The sequence below is a fragment of the Drosophila elegans genome, unplaced genomic scaffold (assembly GCF_018152505.1).
Source record: "Drosophila elegans isolate 14027-0461.03 unplaced genomic scaffold, ASM1815250v1 contig_476, whole genome shotgun sequence".
Lineage (NCBI taxonomy): Eukaryota > Metazoa > Arthropoda > Insecta > Diptera > Drosophilidae > Drosophila > Drosophila elegans.
Genome location: NW_024545863.1, coordinates 24499783 through 24520129, shown reverse-complemented (window position 1 = coordinate 24520129; position 20347 = coordinate 24499783). Strand labels below are relative to the sequence as shown.

Here is a 20347-nt window from a genome sequence, read left to right as displayed (position 1 = left end):
TGTGACTATTTATCAGTTTTTAAATGTCCAAGACTTGTTAAGCAAGACCAAATTTTTCAAAAATATCGCTGACATGTATGTTCCCAACATAGGCAGCGCTGCAGCAGAGAGAAAGCAGAGCAGAGATGGAAAAACATCGATGTTGCCCCGCCAAACATCGATAAAGCCGATGTTTTGGAAACATCGATGACACCAATATGATATCAATAATCTTCCACCTCCAACTATCCGCCCGCTCTGGTCTCTCACTCGCTCGAATTCTCAACAATGGCGAACGTAATTGGAAAATACTGAACGCGAGTGCAAAGAAAATGTGAAATTACCCAAAGCTGCAACAGTGTTTAAAGATTGAAAAGCAATTAAAGAGGCGATAATATGCCAGAAACAACAAACCAAAAGTGACTGCAAGTGCAAACTGAAAACGGATCGGAAGTCGCAGATATTAGTTCCCTCTCGCTCGCTCTTTCTTTACCCCCCACCCCCCGACCGGCTGTTGAAGCAAAGTGTTTTGCAAAATGAGATTCTGCGTTGTGGTTTGTTGCGTGTTATTTTTGCTGGGCAGCGGGCCTATTGCATCAGCTATAGTCAAAGCAAAACAGGCCGACTCTGCAGAAGTCGTCAGCAGCGGCGAGGATGAAAAGGCGGTAAGTGGGGCGGTTGGGGGCAGCAGAGGGCGGCATTAGACGGCATGACCCACTAAAGGTTAATATTGGGCCCGTCAATTAATATTTCATCACTTTCCCTCGATATGTTGGTCATATGTTTACCCTTTTCCCCCCGCAGGACTGCACGGACCTCGCACGCGACGAGGAGGCGCTGATGGTGTTCTCCACTTTGGGCGGTGGACTGACGGCCATCGATCCGGTGACCAGCGAAATACGCTGGACGATAGCAGATGGTAATTACGCCGGCCACTTACAGTTATAGACTTCCATGGCACCCCTATTTTACGGTCTTGAGTGTGGGATTAGAAACATATGTTGAGTTATGAGGGTCCTTAATTTCTAAACTGAAAATTTTATAGAAGTTTTTCCAGATAACCATCTTTTGACCAAGATTAAATAGATTTTAGTAGTAAAATATGACTTCATTATAAAATCAAATTCAGGTTAATTTCAAGTCAATTGCAATAATGTAGCAACAAAAACTTTTAAAATTAAAATCGAAATTAAGATTAGTAAGGATTTCCGAATGAAAATGTCTCAAAAATCAAAATAAAGTAGGTACTTGATAAGAAAAGATGATTTATTAGCTAGTGAAATGTTGAAAAAAAAATATCAACTTTGATTTAGGCATACTGTTATGGAACTTTCCATTGTATATGCGTAGTTAAGAAATACCTAGAAATATGTCTTTAGCTAAGCTAAACAAACTTTTTGTACATCCTCCCCTGCCTTAGATATTATCACCTCCTCACGCTGTTGCACTCGCCATTTGAAGTGGAAAACGCGTTGCACAGACATGCGCTCGATGAGCTCATCGCAAGACTCGCAACGCACAGATAAAATAGCCTAGGATGGATCTTGCTCCCGCTATTGGTGCTCTATTATTTTCACTCTCGCCGCGGTATGTTTTGTATTGTGTGTTGTGGCTGTGGCCTGATAAGAGTCGCACGTATATACGCAATCTCGACAACCGTTCTCGGCAGCACACGATTCCTCCAATTAAGTTGCCAGCTAGTCCATGTCACCAGTTGCTGTACGCCCATACCCTTCCCATTGTGGGTGGTTGGGACTTTGAGCCAATTTCCTTGCGGTTCATTGAATATTCCTACGATTTATCAGCGTGACGTATTGATTTTCGATGGCAACAACACACGTTAATCTACCAGTCATTGTGCTGTTTCGTATTAACCTCTAAGATTCGCTTGGAATTCGTTAGCTCCATACTCACATGAGTCATAATGGGCAAACACGGGGAACAGCAACAGCAGATTAAAGTGGTTGATAAAGTTTTCGTTTAGATCGATGCATTTGTAGGTTACTATAATTATGATGTTTACTAAATTATATTACCCATGGAATTAATTTCGAAAATGCTTTTTATTAAACCAAATAAAGAGCATTCCCATTTCGATTTATTCAATTCCATTGGACGTTTTTGATTAACTTGGTCCCAGTTCGTTTGGGCTCTTGCTATTAATAGCTCCCACTGGGTTTGTGATTGTTTTTCCACTTTAAACTCTTTACTTCTTGATAAGAAATGCTTGAAAAACTCTCAGTCATTATTCCAAAATGAAATCGAAGTTATGGCTAATTATTCCCCGGACAATACGCCCTCCACATGTTTTTCTAAATTTTTTTGAAACAAAAAACCCACGCCCCATAAAGATTATTTAGTGTGATAGCTGCAATACACACATATGTATGAATGTCGACTTGTATTATTAGAAATTTCATGCTGGCTGCTTGTCGTCTGACTTCGTAGAACTGCAAATGATTGAAAATTCACGGCGATAAACATGTGGACAGCATCTGACCTGCGGTTTCCATATATTTTTGTGAGTTATTCAAGCCAATAATTTGTTTTTGATTCGCTGTAATTACACCGTTTCGCCGGGCACAACACGGCAGATCAGTGTTTCTATATGGGCTTCGTTCTATTACCTCATCACAAGACGGAATCAGGTTTTGTCTACGACTACCGCTAGCCAATTAGAATGCCTATGCTAATGAAAGTGCCGGGGCGAGTTAAATGACCTGCCCAGAAATTGAGGCAACACTCGACTAATGCCGGAGTTTTGTACGCAGCCGTGTGTTTGGGGTTGTAGCTAATTACTGATAAGGATACCATTTGTTTGCTTTCATTATTCGATTTTTGTCGGCGAAGGGACTTACGAATGCGCTTGTCAACACTTTAGTTTTGTTTAAATTATTTCTTCATTTGCATGCACTTGCATTCGCCAAAGTCAGAATTTAGCGCTGTTGCCCTAAGCGAGTTGTTGGCGATAATGAAAATTGCCAACGCGGCTGGCGTAAACAATTGGAAATGATCAGCCACGACTTCCCCTGGTCTATTTCTTATTTACTCAACTGTTGTTTGGCTTAACTTTGTCTCTCGCACCAAAACCCGCTTAATTTTTCGGGCATTTTTGGAAAATACTCATGATCTTTTATGTACGACAGAAAATGTGTGGTTTAATTTTGAAAGGGGCTATTGTAGATTACACTTTTGTTCCCTTATTATAAGTACATCAAGATAAGCGTTATCGAGAACAGGTTCTGGTTATAATTTATAACATTTCCTTTACTTTAGTGCTTTATGTTATTTTGAACAATATCAAGTAATTTAATGGTATATATAAATACACAGGGCACAGTTAGCATAATCTACTAAAATGAGAGTAAAAATTGTTCGATTTGATAGATAGCTTAACACTTTTTAAAAACGGCATATCTATTGAATATTTTTCATAATTTTGAATTTAAGAAAGAACATAAAACACTCTTTTTATTTGGCTGGCATCTTTATATAAGTTAATAAATTAATAAGAATATTTCTGGGAATTAACTAAAGTAAATCTCCATTAAAATTAGATTATTCCCAATCTTGGCTTTATTAATCAACAGCATGAATTGTGCCTCATTTATGAATCATAATACCAAGTACTAAAATGTAATCTGTTTTTTGAAATATTATTATTTTTTGTAGCTTAAGTACAGTAAGACTCCGGCTTAAGAATGTTTTTGGAACAGGACTATATAAGTTATTATGTATGTATTTTATAAGTAGCTTGTAACCGCAAATGAAAGATGTTTAACTGATTCGCTGCAGTGAGCAAAACCTTAGATTTAAAATTTATATAAAGTCAGTTCGCATTTGTAACATTTAGTATAGTTTGTTTTCAATATTATATTATATTATTTATGGTATTCTTTTAAAATATATATTCTGTTTCAGATCCCCCCATAGTAGCGGAACCTCAGGAGAATGTGCAAGTTCCACACTTTTTGCCCGATCCGCGGGATGGCAGCATTTACCAGCTGGGCCAGATGGGCAGCCTTAAAAAGCTACCGTACACCATTCCACAACTGGTGGCCAATGCTCCCTGCCGCTCCTCCGATGGAATCCTGTACTCTGGGAAGAAAAGCGACACATGGTATATGGTGGATCCCAAGACAGGCAGGCGGGAAAAGGTCATGGGTTTCGGAGATGCCAGCGTGGATAGCAAGGAGGGCGAGCAGATTGGCTGGGCAACTTCGCGGGCCATCTATCTGGGACGGACCCAGTACACGGTCATGATGTTTGACAGTCTGGCCAAGAACAAGAATGCCAAGCCCTGGAATATCACTTTCTACGACTACAACGCTGTGAGTGCCCCACCAGAACTGGCTAAGGAATATGGTAAGTGTGGAATGCAATAAAATTAAAATATACTGTGAGTGATACTCTCTCCACTTTTGCAGAATACATTCACCTGACCACCACCAGTAATGGACAAATAGTGACCCTGGATCGCAAACAGGGTAAATTTCTGTGGCAGCGGGATCTGAGCAGTCCAGTGGTGGCCGCTTTTCTCTTGGGACCAGATGGTCTACTCAGCGTACCATTCACCACAGTCTCCGATGAGGCCTACCAGGCCATATTAGAGGAGTCTAAAACTGGAAATGTGAACACCGTAAAGCTATTGTAAGCAAAAAGTCTTCTGAGTTATTTGTTCATATACTAAAGATTCACTTTGTTTGCCAGTCAATCGCTGTACGTGGGCGAGCACCAAAAAGGGCTTTATGCCCTTCCCTCCCTGGTAGACAAGAATACTCCACGAATTTCCACGTCGCCACCAATAAAACTTCTCGATGGACCTGCGGGCGATCAGAACAGCAACCAGGAGACCGATCCCCGCACCATTTACATAAACGATGTGCTGCAAGAGCATCCAGGCATTATGCTGGGACACTACAACATGCCCAATGAGGGAAATGGCAATTTGCAGCTATCACCCACGCCATCAAGCGGCAAGGTGGTTCAGAGTCTGGCCACCATACACAACTACAACGATGGCTACGGCCTGCTGGCGAACAACGAAAAGAATGCCGCCGACATTGGTGTGCAAACGGATCCGGAACTGGTGGAGATTGGCATGGATCAGCGGGCAAATGGAAATACTATCAATCGGACCAAGACAATCATCCTGCAGAACAGCAACAAGGTGCAGGCATTTATTAACGAGTGGTTTATGGAGCATCCGAGCGGAAAGGTGCATCAGATTCTGATTGTCATAGTTCTGGGCATGATTGCCTTGTTCTGGTACACCTGCAGCACTATGCGGGAGTTGCAAAAGCAGAGCGAAAACGGCTCTAAAACCTCTGCTATAGCCCAGAATGGTTCTAATGGCAGCACCGGCAGCAACGGAAGCAATGCGAGTGCCGAGGACCTGGTGGACTTGGGTAACGGACAGGTGCGTGTGGGCAAGATCAGCTTCAGCACAAACGAGGTGTTGGGCAAGGGCTGCGAGGGAACCTTCGTCTTCAAGGGCACCTTCGAGGAGCGTTTCGTAGCCGTCAAGCGGCTGTTGCCCGAATGCTTCACATTTGCAGATCGCGAGGTGGCCCTGCTTCGCGAATCGGATGCACATGAGAACGTGGTGCGGTACTTCTGCACCGAACAGGATCGCCAGTTCCGCTACATAGCCGTCGAACTGTGCGCGGCCACTCTACAGGATTATACCGAAGGAGATCGCTCGCTGGAGCTTCAGAATCACATTGACGTTTGGCAGGTGCTGAGTCAGGCTTCCGCCGGATTGAGCCATCTTCACTCCCTGGACATTGTGCATCGCGACATCAAGCCGCAGAATGTTTTGATATCACTACCAGATGCTAAGGGCAAAGTTCGGGTAATGATCTCCGATTTTGGACTGTGCAAGAAGCTCAATTTCGGCAAAACCAGTTTCTCACGCCGCTCGGGTGTAACTGGTACCGATGGATGGATAGCCCCGGAAATGATGCGGTCCCAGCGGACGGTAAGATGTGTTCTTTATTCTTTATTTGAAGTTAAGATTATTTAAACAATTAATAAGGTTCTCACACCTTGTTATAAATAATTTGTCAATAGAGGATCATAATCATTACGTTCATTTATTACCAAACTAGTTTAATTTGTTTTATCTCATATTATCAGCAGAATTTTCTTAGAGCAATATCTCTATTTTATTTACAGACAACTGCGGTGGATGTCTTCTCACTGGGTTGTGTCTACTACTATGTACTGAGTGGAGGTCACCATGCCTTTGGCGATACTCTAAAGCGGCAGGCCAACATACTCTCGCATGAGTTCAATCTAGCCAAGCTGCGTACAGAAGATGACAGCGAGATTAGTCGAATTGTAAGTGCTATGCAATTGTAAGCTATACTTATATGTATTAATTTCTATTTCCTGTTCTTTTAAAGATACTTGCTGAGCAGTTAATATCTGACATGATACACAAGGACCCACAATCGCGCCCTCCGGCACGCTGTATTGGCAACCATCCGCTGTTCTGGGATGAGCCCAAAATGCTCTCGTTCCTGCAGGACGTCAGTGATCGTGTGGAGAAGTTGCAATTCCATGCCGAGCCACTCAAGTCGCTGGAGAAGAACGGCCGTATTGTGGTACTCGAAGATTGGAATGTGCATCTGGACCCGTTGATCACAGACGATTTGAGGAAGTATCGCGGTTACATGGGCGCCAGTGTGAGAGATTTGCTTCGTGCACTGCGCAACAAGAAGCATCATTATCACGAGCTTACGCCAGCCGCCCAGGAGATGCTGGGATGCATTCCGCACGAGTTCACCAACTACTGGGTGGACCGCTTTCCGCAGCTCATCTCGCACGCCTACCACGCGTTCAGTATTTGCTCAAACGAGCCGGTCTTCAAGCCGTACTACAGTGCTGGCTATCACTTTTCCCGTCCGTGGTACTTCGATGCGGACGATGCCTTGTTCCCCATGCTGATGCGGGATCCCAAGCCGCTGCCCAAGATAGGGAGTCCAAAGAGGACGCCGCCGCCTGCTAGCAGTCAGGCTCAGCAGTTGAAGCAAAGGAAAGGGCTCTACAACTTCCGTAAGCCCAGCGATGAGCTGCCTATTGCCGGAGTCGGGCTGCAGCGCAATCTGGAGCTGGATGGGCAACCACTGGAGCCCGATGGAAAGCGAGATGTGTTTGCCAACTTTAAGTTCCGGCGCTACTCCAAGCCGGGAAGCAATCGCAATTACAACGGTGGCCACAAGGACACGCAGGACAAGGAAAAGTATGTTAGCTGGACGCTGCCGCCTTCAACGCAAGACTAGGGCAAAGACCCCTAATGATCAGCATAGATAAGATGTAGTTTTGTTCATTTATTAATTTAATTATTATGATTTAATTGTGCAATTTGTGTATATGCAACTATTCCAAAACGATTCCCATTTCAGTTCTTAGCAAAAATATTCAACGATAATGAGATGAAGATAAACTATTTTGTATACCATAGTAAGAATAATGTAAAGTGTGTCGTCTGTCGAATACACGCAATTTAACTGTGATAATTTATAATTTTTTGTTTAATGCCCAAGTGCAAATTGATCTAGACAAATAGTTGGAGTTTTATCTATAGTACTTAGACTTATTGTATATTTATCCATTAGTTAAGTGTCCTATCCCAACACTCCGCCAATTTCTGGAGATCTTTGAGAAGCGAAATATTTTTAGTTTTTAATATTTACTAAACAAGCACTTAGTATTAAAGTTAAAGAATGGAATGTTTCAGTTGACGGACAACTTATGCTTGATTACGAGCTGCATTTTCTATGAAATCTTAAGCTTAATCAAAATCAAAACTAAATAAATATGTAATACAAATTTTACAAAACAATTTTATTTGCGCTATACATGTATAACAAGGTGGCATTTAGTAATTGCCAATATAAATCAATTTCTTAGAATTTTGGCTACAAGAGATGGGAGCTTAGTTCAATAACAAATTCATAAAAAGTTCAAGGGACCAACAAACATAATCACTATTACTATACACGAGATTTTGGTTCTTTAGAAGAATAATGTTGTAACTAGAATTTGTTTCACTTTGGCGTTGCTTGCTCGTTGTTCGGTGCGATTTCAGCTACGTTGTCCTTTTAATTGGCCGATTTCATCATGGTTTTCATTTCGTTGCGCACACAGTATCTAAAGGCATCCCAGCCCTCCGATTTGGCCACTGACTGTAAGGTGATAGTTTTAGGATTAGTATTGGACCACGGGAGAGGGGACAAGATTGGAAGAATAAAATGGGAGACACAAAAGTGAGTAAAAAGCAGCAAGAGAAAGTAAGAAAGTGGGTTTCCGCTGCCCACTGACCTCTTCACCTTTTGGCGTGACTACCTCAATGGGAAGCTGTATACGCTCATCGGGGTCTACAACATCTTGCTAAAGAAAGAAAATACAACGCTTTGCTTATCAGCTGGTGCTTGGACTTTTAGCCTGGACAATATAATCGCCGTACAGTTCATTGTTAGACGTGTAGTGAGTCACAAATGAAAGACCTCCGACAAGCAATTTAATGAAAATGGAAATGATAAAAATAAACAGCAATTTCTAGATACCAAAAATAAATTTAAACAGTTCAAAGGTCTGTCCTTAGCATTTCATAAAATGTTTTTCAAAGACAAACATAGGTGCAACAAATAAAAAACCAATTCTGTGTATATTTCGGTGTTTAATGGTTATATGGCCAATTCAAAATAAAGTTAATATTAATAATATGTAAAATAAATATAATTGAGTTGGGTTATTATCTAAAAAACTTAAATATAAGTAAAGGAGGTAAAACATTAAGCTTAAAGCATAAAACGCATACAGGCGAGACAATAAACTAAACAAACACACACATTCAATGCTGGTCAGCGAGATTAGGACAAAAAGCGGCAAACGAAACAATGAATAACTTAAATTAAACTAAAAAATCAGTGCCATAGCGCATCGCTGTCAATGAAGTAGTCCAGGTGCCGGCACACCCGATGTTGCCAAGCCACAAACATGGGATACGCGGGTTCATCATAGCCATCCAGAGCTTCGTTGTAATCAAAGAAACGACCACTTACTTTGAAGCCGCGATGCAGGCGGTCCTTCATGATGGCAATGAACTCCTTGTAGGACAGCAGACCGTCGCCATCCGCATCGAAGATGGCAAACACGGTGTCGATCAAGTGGGGACTGAGCTTGTAGCCGGTGCAGATCTTCACAGCGCGTGAGAATTCATCTGAGAGGGCACACGAGAATGATATATTTATTGTAAAGTGTTATTTTCTAGGCCACAAACCTTTCGAAATGGCCCGATCAGCCAGAGTGTACATGCGCATGGCGATCGTGAAGTCATCCAGATTGTTAAGGAAATGACAAAAGTCCCGGAAATCATGGAACGATATGCCCTTCTCATCTTTGACCCGCTCGAGCAGTCGCTCCAGGAAGACATCATACTCATCCGTGGCCAGATAGGTGTACCGCAGCAGGATCTTGGCAAAGTCCAGCTCGCTAATGACTTGGTTGCCCTTGGAGAACTCGTGAAACTCCAGTTCGAGGACCTCCGTCTGCAGGTTGTCCATGAAGCGGTAGAAGTTGTCGTAGTTGATCACCCCAGTGCCCCGCTTTCCAAAGAAGTGCAGTTGCAAGGTGGTGGGCACCATATGACGCCGCTGCAGTCCCTCGCCATCGTTCACATAGTTCTGCTGGAAGAGATTGCAGGCATAGAGGATTAGGTGTTGTATGTCTAGAAATACCCATTAGTTAGTCACACCAGGCTCATGCTTGGGACTCGGGAAGACCTTACCTCCAGGGGAGTGGGCATTGAGGACTCGGGCTCCTCTTCCGGCTCTTTCTCGCCGTGCTTCTCCTTCCAAGCGCCGCTAAAAATGCGCTCCATCTGGGATTTTATATACATGCCGGTTTTGGGGGGATAGTGTTTTTTTTTTTGTGCAGGATTTGGGGTTAGGTTGGAGAGAAGAAAAGTTAGGTGGTTTAGTAAGGGTCAACACAGTGGTGGAGCATTTCTAGGGTGTAGGCCTGTTTTTGTTTGTAAAAACAAAACAAAAAGCGTCAGGAACATAATTGTACATAACATAAGCTAGAAACGAAACAGAAACTCTAAAAAAATAATCTTTTTAAAAACACAAAGACAACTGGAAGCAAAGCAAGTAAAAAACGAATCTTTCGTTAAAAGAACAAAACACAAGGTAACGAATTCGAAGTAACACAACGAAACTAAGCTTAGCTTCTACATATGCTCCAAGCATATGTATATCGAGTTCTGTACATTTTGAGCGGAGTTTTCGCGAAGCAAAGCCAATACTTATGGGGAACTCTGGTGGCTAACACTTACTAGACCCCTTTTGGTTTGTGGCACTGCCATCGGCTTCGTCATTTGACTTTGCTCATCGTAGGAAACTAAACGCGACAGCTGCGATTGAAATCGTTTTTCAGGGGTAACAGATAAAATAAAATACACATAAATCAGGAGGTAAAAATAAAAAACTAAAAGATAAAGTATAAGTGATGTGCAGCTTACTTCAGCGCCCTAGGGCCGGCTATTTCAAATGAGTTTTCATTATTCATAAATAATACCATTAAATTATAGCTTAACTTAATAAATGAAATGCTTACAATTTGCTTGGTTTGTGGATCTACATTTTGAGTGTCTTTTAAAGCGCCGGCCAAAATGGAAATTATCTAATGATAAACACATTTTTGAAAATGATATTAAATAATAAGTAAATAAAATCAATTTTAGAAACCCATATGAGTTATGAGTAAGCGATGGGAAACAAGATTCCCTATTTACCACTAAAAACTCGTCCTTGTCCACCCGCTGATTTCCATCGGTGTCGAACATGTTAAAGGCAATGCGAAACCCAGATTTTGGCTCTAAAAAAAATGGGTAACTTGTATATAAAGCACCAACTTAATATATATTTGATAAACTTACTTGTTAAAATGGAGAGCAAAAACAAATATTCCGTATAGGATACAATGCCTAAAAATATTAAACAAGTTTACCTCAATAAAATATAAGTCAGTAAATAGATTTTAATCAATTCTACATAGTATAGTAATAAATAAAATATAATACAATACAATACTTAGGCATTTGTAATCTTGGGGCAACCAATAAATTAACTCAGTGCGCTGGTTTTATCAGATCTTGTTTGCTAATTGAATTGATTGAAATGGCCAGTGTTACAATCAACCTCGCTTGACAATTCTAATTTATTTGAAATCGCATGATAACTGACTAGATTCCACGAGAAAAACGAGTATTTCTCCTGTAACTATAGTATTATTTTTGTTTGCCTCCTTACATTAACTATTAACTATCCAATGGAAAACAAACCATTTTTACATTTGTTAATGATATTATAGGTTTACATTTGATAAGAACATCAAATTAAGTTCTTTAAGCTCAGTTAAATATTCTTAACATAGACTCTCAAAGAAGTCTTTTAAATTTACAAGTGATTTTTTTTTTGCATTATTACCTTTATCTCTAAGGTTGCGAAATAGTCGAGTTGAACCCTTTTTCAAGGCGGGAGTACCGTCCTTGTATTTGTCAACCTCATCGCTGGAGAGCTGTCGACGTTTTAAGCGAGCTGTAGGATAAATTATACTATTGAAAGGCATTTAATAATTTTGTATAAGCACTTACGTCGAGGCTCCTGTTCTACGACGGAGTCGAGAAAGTCCTGCGGGGTCATGTAGAGTTGATCATCGAACTCCACGGATGCGAACTTGATGAAGCGTCGCTCCCGAGCCGTTAGCTTCACATTCTCCAACTCGCTATCGTCGCGCTGCGGGATCAGGATTGGAAGAGATTAATCAGGCCATCGATGGATGGTAACTTAATATGCCGATGTGCGTATTTGGTGGGAAATGTAATTGAAATAAATCAGCGAACGATTGGATCGTGGCGATCCGAATTTCCGCCGCTTGGTCACAAAGGCAGACCGCCAGAGACAAAAGCTGCGATTGCAATCTGGACGGTTTTGATCTGCTGACGTTTTGATTAATGCCTGGAGGTGTCACCTCAGTCGCGCTCAAAAATATTAATTTGATCCGGTTTGCCGTACTCCCCATGCATCGGGAATTACATGTATGATCTGCATTTTATTCGAAATTCAGATTTTGACGAGCCGCCAGACAGGATTCCCACGTTGGCCGTTTGGCAAATAAAGTGTCAAATTGATTTGAGAACATGTTGGGACCGGTGATCCTCCATAAATCTGACATTTAATGCCACCCACAACAAGTAATCATTTTTCCCGCATACTCGTAGACAGGGCGAATGACTCAATTGTATTTTATTTGTGGTGCAAAGACAACTCCCAGGCCATAACTCTCGCTCTGGGGACACCAGAAAACGCTGTCTGCCGCCTGTCCCCAAAAAACTGATCCGAACAAAGGCCACTTTGAATGTTAGACATGTGCAGCAAACACTTCGCGGCCACGCCCACGCCCCCAAGAAACCAGTGGGGGCCAGGGGCAATTCCTCATAAATCCAAAGCTGACATCATTCAGAATGCATCAGAGGATACAGTAGTTTGGTTGCAGACACGAAATGGGTAAGTTCAATTATCCTCGAAGTAAAATATATAAAAATTCTTTTAAATCAGAATAGCTAAGTTTATATTTAAGGTTAAGTGATGGCTAAAAATATATTTTCAAATTTTTAAAAATCGTTATAACTATAATAAGTCAGAAACATAGCTGAAGCTAGAAAAAAAACCGACTGATTAATATTTAAACTTAACTTTGAAACTTAAAAATATAATTTAGTCATCAATTAACTTTACATTTGAACTTATTTAGCTGCGATTTTAGTTGAATTAAATGAAAATAAAGTGTTTTTAAAGTTTATAGATTTCATTTCAAAAATATAATTAGATAAAAAGGTTTACTCACTATGATAGTTTTCAATCATTCATAGCATCTGACTTTAATCATTAAATAGAAAGTAATAAACCACGGACTTCAGTTCAAAATGTAAATATAAAAATTATACCCATGATTCATAAATATTTTTTTTTAACATTTAGAATTGGTATTTAAATTTGATTATTATTTAACCACTGTATTGGGCGTCCCAAGAACAAGGAGAACCGAAATGGCTGCAGGCTCTGGATTTATAGGCAACAATTAAAACTCATTCATCATCATCAGGCGCAGTCGCAGCCGCAGTTGTCATAACACATGTCAGGGCCAGGCCAAAACCAAAACCATAACCAAATCAAAGCCAAAGCCAAAACCAAAACTCGGGCTCCAAACTGAGGCTTATATTGCAACCGAAACCGAAGCCACGCCTGCGTCTGGCATTGGGCATTATTGTTGCCACGGATATTGGTGGGTGTATCGAATCGGCAACCAGATCGATTGATAGATAAATTTTCAGTAACTGGCATTCTGTCAGCATTCGGGGGAGTGATCTCCGCTGCACTACGTATTATTTGCCGCCTGCAGGTGCGTGGGCGTATCGGACTAACTACTTTGCCACTTCATCAGGCATTTTTCAAGGTGTGTGGCGTTAGCGCTGGAATTTATTCCAAATGGTTACAGCCTTGGGAGTTTTAAATATTTTCGATGACAAGATATGCAAATTTGGGAGGAAGATCTAAAATCAGTGGAGAGGAAATCTAGAGCTCTGAAAAAATATTTCCCTGAAAACATTTGGATTCTATTGACTAACACAATAATAACATTTTTTTTTCAAATGTTTATCTTATTTAAATGATTACTTAAAATTTCGTTGGCTTGCCTCAACATTTTTAAGGACTATTATTTTGTTCACATTAATACAATAACAATTATTATTAATATACAATTTTCTAAGCTAGGTTATAATTTTTAAAACAATTCAGTTTAATAATCTTCCAATATTTATATTCAATACTTTTATAACATAATAGTTTAATACGGTAATAAGCAATAATCTATTAACGGTCAGATATAGAATTTTGGGGCATTCCCCGCCCTCAAAACTAAGCTCTGACAAGCCATTTCCAAAACGCGTAATGTAAATATTTAAACTTCACACCCTGAATCACACAACAAAAAAGCTTATCAGTCTGCCACTCACGTCAACATGTTTTTTGTGTTTTTTTTTCGTAGACCCAAATACAATGTCAACAGGTTGACAAATAGTTTTGCGGCTCTTGCTATTTCATTGAACTTGGATACGCACAACAATAACAAATTTACATCAGATATAACGACCTTGAGCTGAATTCTTTTGGGCTTTATTTGTGTTGCCGTGTAAAGAAAATAAATTAGGCTTGCAATCAATATTGTAGTATAATTAAACGCCGATTAGCTAATAAAAACAAAAATAGTGCAACGAACGAGCGGAGCAAAACAAAACACCCTAAAACAGCTGATAAGAAAACACTTCCGTTGCGTTTCGTAGAACTTTACGTCTTAACGTAAGAGAACGACATGCCACAAGCTAAAAATAGCTGCGCAGGTCTTTTTTGTCCAATTATTGACTTTTCCACACCAAACTCTTGGCACACTTGTTATCGCTTTTCACTTTGCAATTACCATGCGCCTTTTCAAGCTAACTGCATTGACGGGATTTCCCGCGGATCGTAGTTTAATGAAAGCCGCTAGGGCGGCTACCGCACTGCCACCTACAAATGTCAGCAAGAGTCGCGATTTTTTCCCCGGAATTCCACTGGGATTCGACGTACTGCTGGCGAATCTGACCGATCGGCCAACGGCCACGCCTACACTCGATCGCTGGGCGATTATAGCGCCACTTTTAACCGTTAATCTAGCCACCGCACTCGCCATTCTGTTCGAGTTTTAACGAGGAAAAACTAAACTAGTGACAAATAGAAAGACGTGATGTGTGTAACGTAAGGTCAGTAAGCGATGCGGAATTAGAGTTGCTAGGTGTCATCGAAATACTAAATATCGGCTGTAGTGCGACTTATACGATAGCTATAACGTTTTCGATTCAACTGAAAATAATTTAATGGTTTTTATTCACGAATTTACATTACATTTAATTGTATACTAATTATTTTATGTTCATAACCGAAATATATTTTACGAATTCCAATAAAAACCGAAAATAAAATAAACTTAAACAAACAAACGCGTAACGCGTCAGCTCTAGTCACGTAGTCATAAGAGTGTTGCCACATCAACAAACGTTTGCCTGCGGGCAAGTTGGCGGGCATTCGAAATGAAAGGGAGGAAGAGGAATTTTGTATTGATATGTGGCCCAACTTTAACAAAGGATAAATACTAAAAGAGGTAATCAAAAAAAGGGGGGGAAATGTAAATAAAACATTTATAATATATTTAATAAAGTTAATGTAAGAGTAAATGTTATGTTATAATACAATAATTCTTTTTTGTTTTTAGATCTAACAGCTATTTGAAGTTGTCATTATAAGTTAACAAAACAATCGACAAAAAAATTGTATCTTTGAAATATATTTTACAGCTCATAATGTTTTATGCAAAATTTAAATATGACTAAGTTGCCAAAACACCTGAGAGGGTGTTTTTCCAAATTATTTTCGCATAGCTGACAATACGATTGTAAATGATTGACTTTTGCCAATCTTGAGTCACAAGAAAAGGGGACTACGTGCCTAAGACCACACAGGTTCGAGGCAATAATTTCCAGAAACTAATTAAAAATCCTGCCGACGTGAAATTCTGCGGTGAGTTCTTGACGCAAAAGTGCATATTTGGCCCCAAACTATTGGGGATTTTTATTGGGCATGTCCAAAATCCGCTTGTGACGCGTCTGGGTCTACGCAAAAACCAAAACAAATAAACTTATTGACCGTCAAAAGTCCAGAATTCCAGTGACTCATTTCACTGTAGCGGCGGGGCAGACATGAAATATGACAAAAATGCAACTAGAAATCAATAAAAATGTCGAAATATTTTATGGGAAAACAAATGTCCCCATTGAAAGACGATAAAATGATCTACGGAAACCTGTTGCACTCCCCGCCTCTTGAAAATTCAATAGAAATGTTCTCTGTTCCCGACGGTTCCATCTGTTTTCGAAATGGAAAATATCAATTTCACTTGATTTTCCGTTGTCGCGCGAAACCCTAGACGCAGTCTGTCCCTTTCTCCCTTTTCCACAGTTCGATTCAGGTGAAGTTCATAACCCAGGATAGTTGACACTTTGGGGCTTTGCTCCACAAACTCGATCTTTGGCCGCCTTGAGGACCAGCTTTTTTAGCTGGTTTCGTTTCCTTTACTCGCCAGTTATGAGCTCGTAAATTATTAGTTTCGTTTTTAAGCTGCGCATTGTGTTTCCTTTTTCCAATCCATTTCCTGCGAAAGTTGTAAAAGAAGTGACCGTTCGGGCGCCAAGCGGTTTGAAAGAGGATCCGATGGACCAAAAGATCCGTTGGCACATAAAAATGTTTGTGTTGACGCCTTCGACGGGCCTTGGCTTGTAAAAGGGCCCAAGGGCAACCGAGAGTCCACAAAACGATCGATATAAATGCTCAATATTTTGGTCTTCTTTTGGTTGGAATAAAGTCGCTTAATTCGCAATTCTTATTTGGCTTTCCTGTTCCACCTTTCTTCTGGTAGTAATAAAGTCGTTTCAATTAGTGTTCGCAAGTCCCGAAAAAAACGCAGTTGTTCAACCAATTTCGGTTAGCGCCAGGCCCAAGGGTTTTTTCTTTCATAATTCATGCGATGGTTTCCCTTTACTGGTTAATTAGTCTGGCACTTAAATCGTTTTCGCAGGAACTGGAAATGCACAAAGAAAAATATCGCGAAAATGGTTTATTATTAAATGAAATTAATTGCATTTTATATTTCCGTGTCCATTCATTTTACTTTTTATCTATATATATATATATATATATATATATATATTTATATGTTGGTTAGGAAAATAATTCTTTAAAAAAGCTTAACATATAAACCTTTCCCTAATACTTCTGGTATTCAAAATCTTATTTTTAATATTGTTGACACTAGAATATTATGTAGTACAAGATTGTAGAAACAATTCATATTTTTTTTCCGTGGTTCCGAGATGCCTTCGATTCCTATCCGATGGGTCTTGTGGGTCTTTAGGCCGTGCGATTAGGTAATATTTTCGAGGGGGTTGGGTTGCCTCAGAGCACATTCTTCGGGTTTGCCGCATCATTTAACGGTAAAATTGAAATTGATATACGAGCCGACAAAAAAAAATAATACAAAAAAAAATCCCCAAGAGGGGCAAGATACCAAATAAGATTTTTGATTTCGCTGGAACCTTGTAGATGATATCACTGGCCGATCATATAAAAAGTTCAATGTCAATGCTTGATGGGCGGCTCAATCAGTTTAAGAACACTTTGTGTGAGGTGAGAGAAAGGGGCCCACCTGTTGCGCCAGTTCACTCGAAGTTCATTGAGATGTAATTAAAAAGAATAAACAGAGCCCCAAATAATGGAAATATACAGAATCATACGGGGGACGGGGACCACACGCAATCCGTTCACGAGAGGCGCTGCCTGTCACACATAAATCTCATAGGAACATGCGGGACTCGCGGGGGGATCGCAACTTCTGGGAGCTGATGCATCACCTCCGGAAAAGAAAAAAGGGTGCCAAGCGGTCTTGGCCAAGGATGCTGCTGACCAAGCCGGTTTTCCTTTTCGTGTAGCAAGTTCGGAGGCCCCTCTAACATTGTGATTTATGAGAGCCCAGGAAAGCGGGCAACCAGGCAAAGGCAGCCAGGCAACTGGCCAACTGGCAGCGGTCACCAATAGAAGCCGCTCCAATTACATCACTCAAACTACAGTTAAGGTGACCAAAAAACACTCTCAGGGAACTGGAACGCCGCGCGACTGTCACATTAGGCCGCTCTAATCAGACACAGAGCCAAGTTTATCGCCGGACAAGATCTCCGAAGGATTACCAGTCTAGACTTGGGATCTGCCTAGATCTCCGATCAGACTCCCCCTTTCTCTATCTATTTCTCTCCTTGTGATCTTGGCTGTGGTAACGGTCCATCTGTTGGCCACCGGCCGGTTTTGGCCAACTTTACGAGCGGCGCTATGTGTTTGCCCACCCACCGAAAAAATAACAAAATAAATGAGGTGAAAAGCAAGAGAAATTTACATTTGAAAAATAAATTTATTGTTATTATAATGTCGCAAAGCATTAAAATGGTCCCGTTATTCAAATACATAGGGTTCCATATTTTGAAAATATCTGATATGTACACATGGAGTTACTTAAATTGTTTAGCCTTAAGTGAGGTTTTAAATCTTAAAAACCTAAATATTCCATTCACAACATATTTGCAGCTTGCCTGGTAAAATATTTTTCTTTTTTGTAAGTTACAAATTTATTTATTATAATTTTAATGCTAATATTTTTCCCTGTGCATAATACGTAAGATAACTTCTCAATGCTCTTTTGTTTTATCTGCTTTGATTAAGTTCTGATACCCATGTTTCCAAGGGAGTGGGTTAAGAGTGTAATCCGAGCTCTGGCCTCCAACTTTGGACCTCAACGAGTCTTTCTTTTAATTTTATTAATTGTTATTGCCGCAAAGTTACATAAATTTTTCTCGTGTATGGCGATAGATAGAAGTTCCACTGATTTGGTTAATAGCCGCGATATCGATATCGATTTCGTTGGCAGGCACAATAAAAATTGCTCACATTTATGTAGATTGTGGAAGAAAGGCAATCTATTGAGTGTCTCCGACATTCTTATGAGACAGCTTGACTGATTGTGGGAGACTTGGTGGAAGAATCTCCTCCAACAGCCCAAAGACAAGAAGCTTTTCCAAATTTGAATTTAGTAAGATAAGATGGAAAGGTTGTTTTCTAAAAAGGTGGGTAGATATTGATGTAATCGAGGTCACCATCTTCCTAATGGTTCTATATGATTCTAGCATTTTTTCTATCACAGTTTTCTGTTTAGCGTATGTTTCTATCTGAAGGGATCTTTACGCATGGTAGTTTTTTATTTGATTTTCTTTGAAACGCGACTTGGAAAATTGTCTACTATTAAAGGAATATTCATTTAAGAATATAGGACAACCATTTCTTTTGCTTCAATTGAGGATCGTAGAAATTAAGCTTAAATAATAAAGATAAGCCTATATGAAATGTAGAAATTTGTTCGACCCTGTGGAGTTTGAACTACATCTGTTATCTACAAATAAGTTTTCTAATTTATTTCGGGAATTGGCCTGTGCACTTACCCTCAACCCAGTAGAATCCCATGTTTTCGGTGATTTAAAGGTAACAAACACCCCTAGTCCTGATCCAAAAATAGTCCCTTATATCACCCCACAACTATCCCAATGCCATTACCTAGTTCAAGGTGCCCTTTACTTGGGCCCAGACCAGACCAGATCATATCATTAATTGCTCAACACTTCTCCAGCCGAACCCAATTAAAATCAGGCAGCAAATTTATTAAATTGCCATCGATGGCTGCCAAATTAAAATGTCAACGGCTTGCCGAAACCCCAAGGAGAGGGCGGGGCTGGGGGAGGGCGCAAAAAAGTGTCATAAACTTGTTTGACAGATTTCTTTTGATTCATGGAAACCATAAATAAAGCTCGCCAAATCTCTGGGCGTGGCCCAAAAGCCGAAAGCCCGAAACAAACTGCAGCGAAATCAAAGTCAATGCGAACGATGCATAAATATTTTGGCGAACCAAATGAGATTCATTTGGCTGTCATCGTCATGTGGTAAGCACCCGCGCCAAGGAATGCAGAGCATAACCACTCCGATCCCGGTCCAATCTCGGCCAGATCTGATCATCCGACAACCATTGCATGTGTCGCCCCCATAATTCTTCAGCGATTCGGGCCACTTGATGATGACATTCATTGCCCCCTTCGAAGGCGCCATCCAATTGGCTCATGAATCTTTTACTTACCACAACCGAAAAGGGGAATCTATATAATGACTGCAAGAACCAACAATCCAAGCACCTGCCGCCAATATAGAGTACGGATTTAGTGCCTAACTCCAAGATCATAGGTTGTAACTGGTTCCCCCTGGTGATTCCATCTATCAGTCCCATTCAGACTTCTTTATGTAGAAAGCCACACCTTGGGGCCCGAAGTGTACACTAAATTCGAAGTGCATTGGCTGAGATAAAAGTTTTTTAATATCAGAAACTGCACTGGAATATAGTTGGAAAAGAGCATTTGATCTTGAGATTAACATTAAGTGGCGATAATGTAACATAAGTCAAGAATTCGTCATTTGTGCAAGTCAAATAATTTTTGTATTTACAGTTTTTAATAAAAAGGTAAGAATTCATCAATTTAAGCTACGTTTTTTGTATCATAAGGGTATGCGACTTCAAAGGTATATTTAAGATTAGCAGACAATCATTAAGAATATAAATA

General features: G+C 40.2%; 2 protein-coding genes across 15 annotated transcripts; one reads left to right on the top strand and one right to left on the bottom strand.

Annotated features, from left to right (window-relative positions):
* The first annotated feature begins 226 nt into the window (after positions 1–226).
* Positions 227–7828, top strand: LOC108136851 (serine/threonine-protein kinase/endoribonuclease IRE1). The gene is made up of 7 exons (XM_017258276.2): positions 227–644; positions 784–898; positions 3901–4344; positions 4407–4629; positions 4690–5959; positions 6157–6321; positions 6387–7828. Exons 1-7 carry the CDS (start codon positions 516–518, stop codon positions 7263–7265), a joined length of 3225 nt encoding a protein of 1074 aa, XP_017113765.1. The 5' UTR covers positions 227–515; the 3' UTR covers positions 7266–7828.
* Positions 7805–14854, bottom strand: LOC108136852 (calcium uptake protein 3, mitochondrial). Of its 14 annotated transcripts, none has more exons than XM_017258279.2 (11): positions 14530–14853; positions 11645–11786; positions 11478–11588; positions 10928–10975; positions 10784–10866; positions 10606–10671; positions 10325–10402; positions 9776–9868; positions 9269–9674; positions 9051–9208; positions 7805–8171 (listed from the first exon to the last, which is right to left on the bottom strand). In XM_017258279.2, the coding sequence occupies exons 1-11, from the start codon at positions 14779–14781 to the stop codon at positions 8088–8090; spliced, it is 1521 nt and encodes a 506-aa protein (XP_017113768.1). In that variant the 5' UTR covers positions 14782–14853; the 3' UTR covers positions 7805–8087. The 14 variants fall into 14 exon arrangements, with proteins under 14 accessions (XP_017113768.1, XP_017113769.1, XP_017113777.1 ...); XM_017258280.2 differs by having other exon boundaries at positions 9269–9671; XM_017258288.2 differs by lacking the exon at positions 9776–9868 and having other exon boundaries at positions 9269–9671.
* Between the last annotated feature and the right edge of the window lie 5493 nt (positions 14855–20347).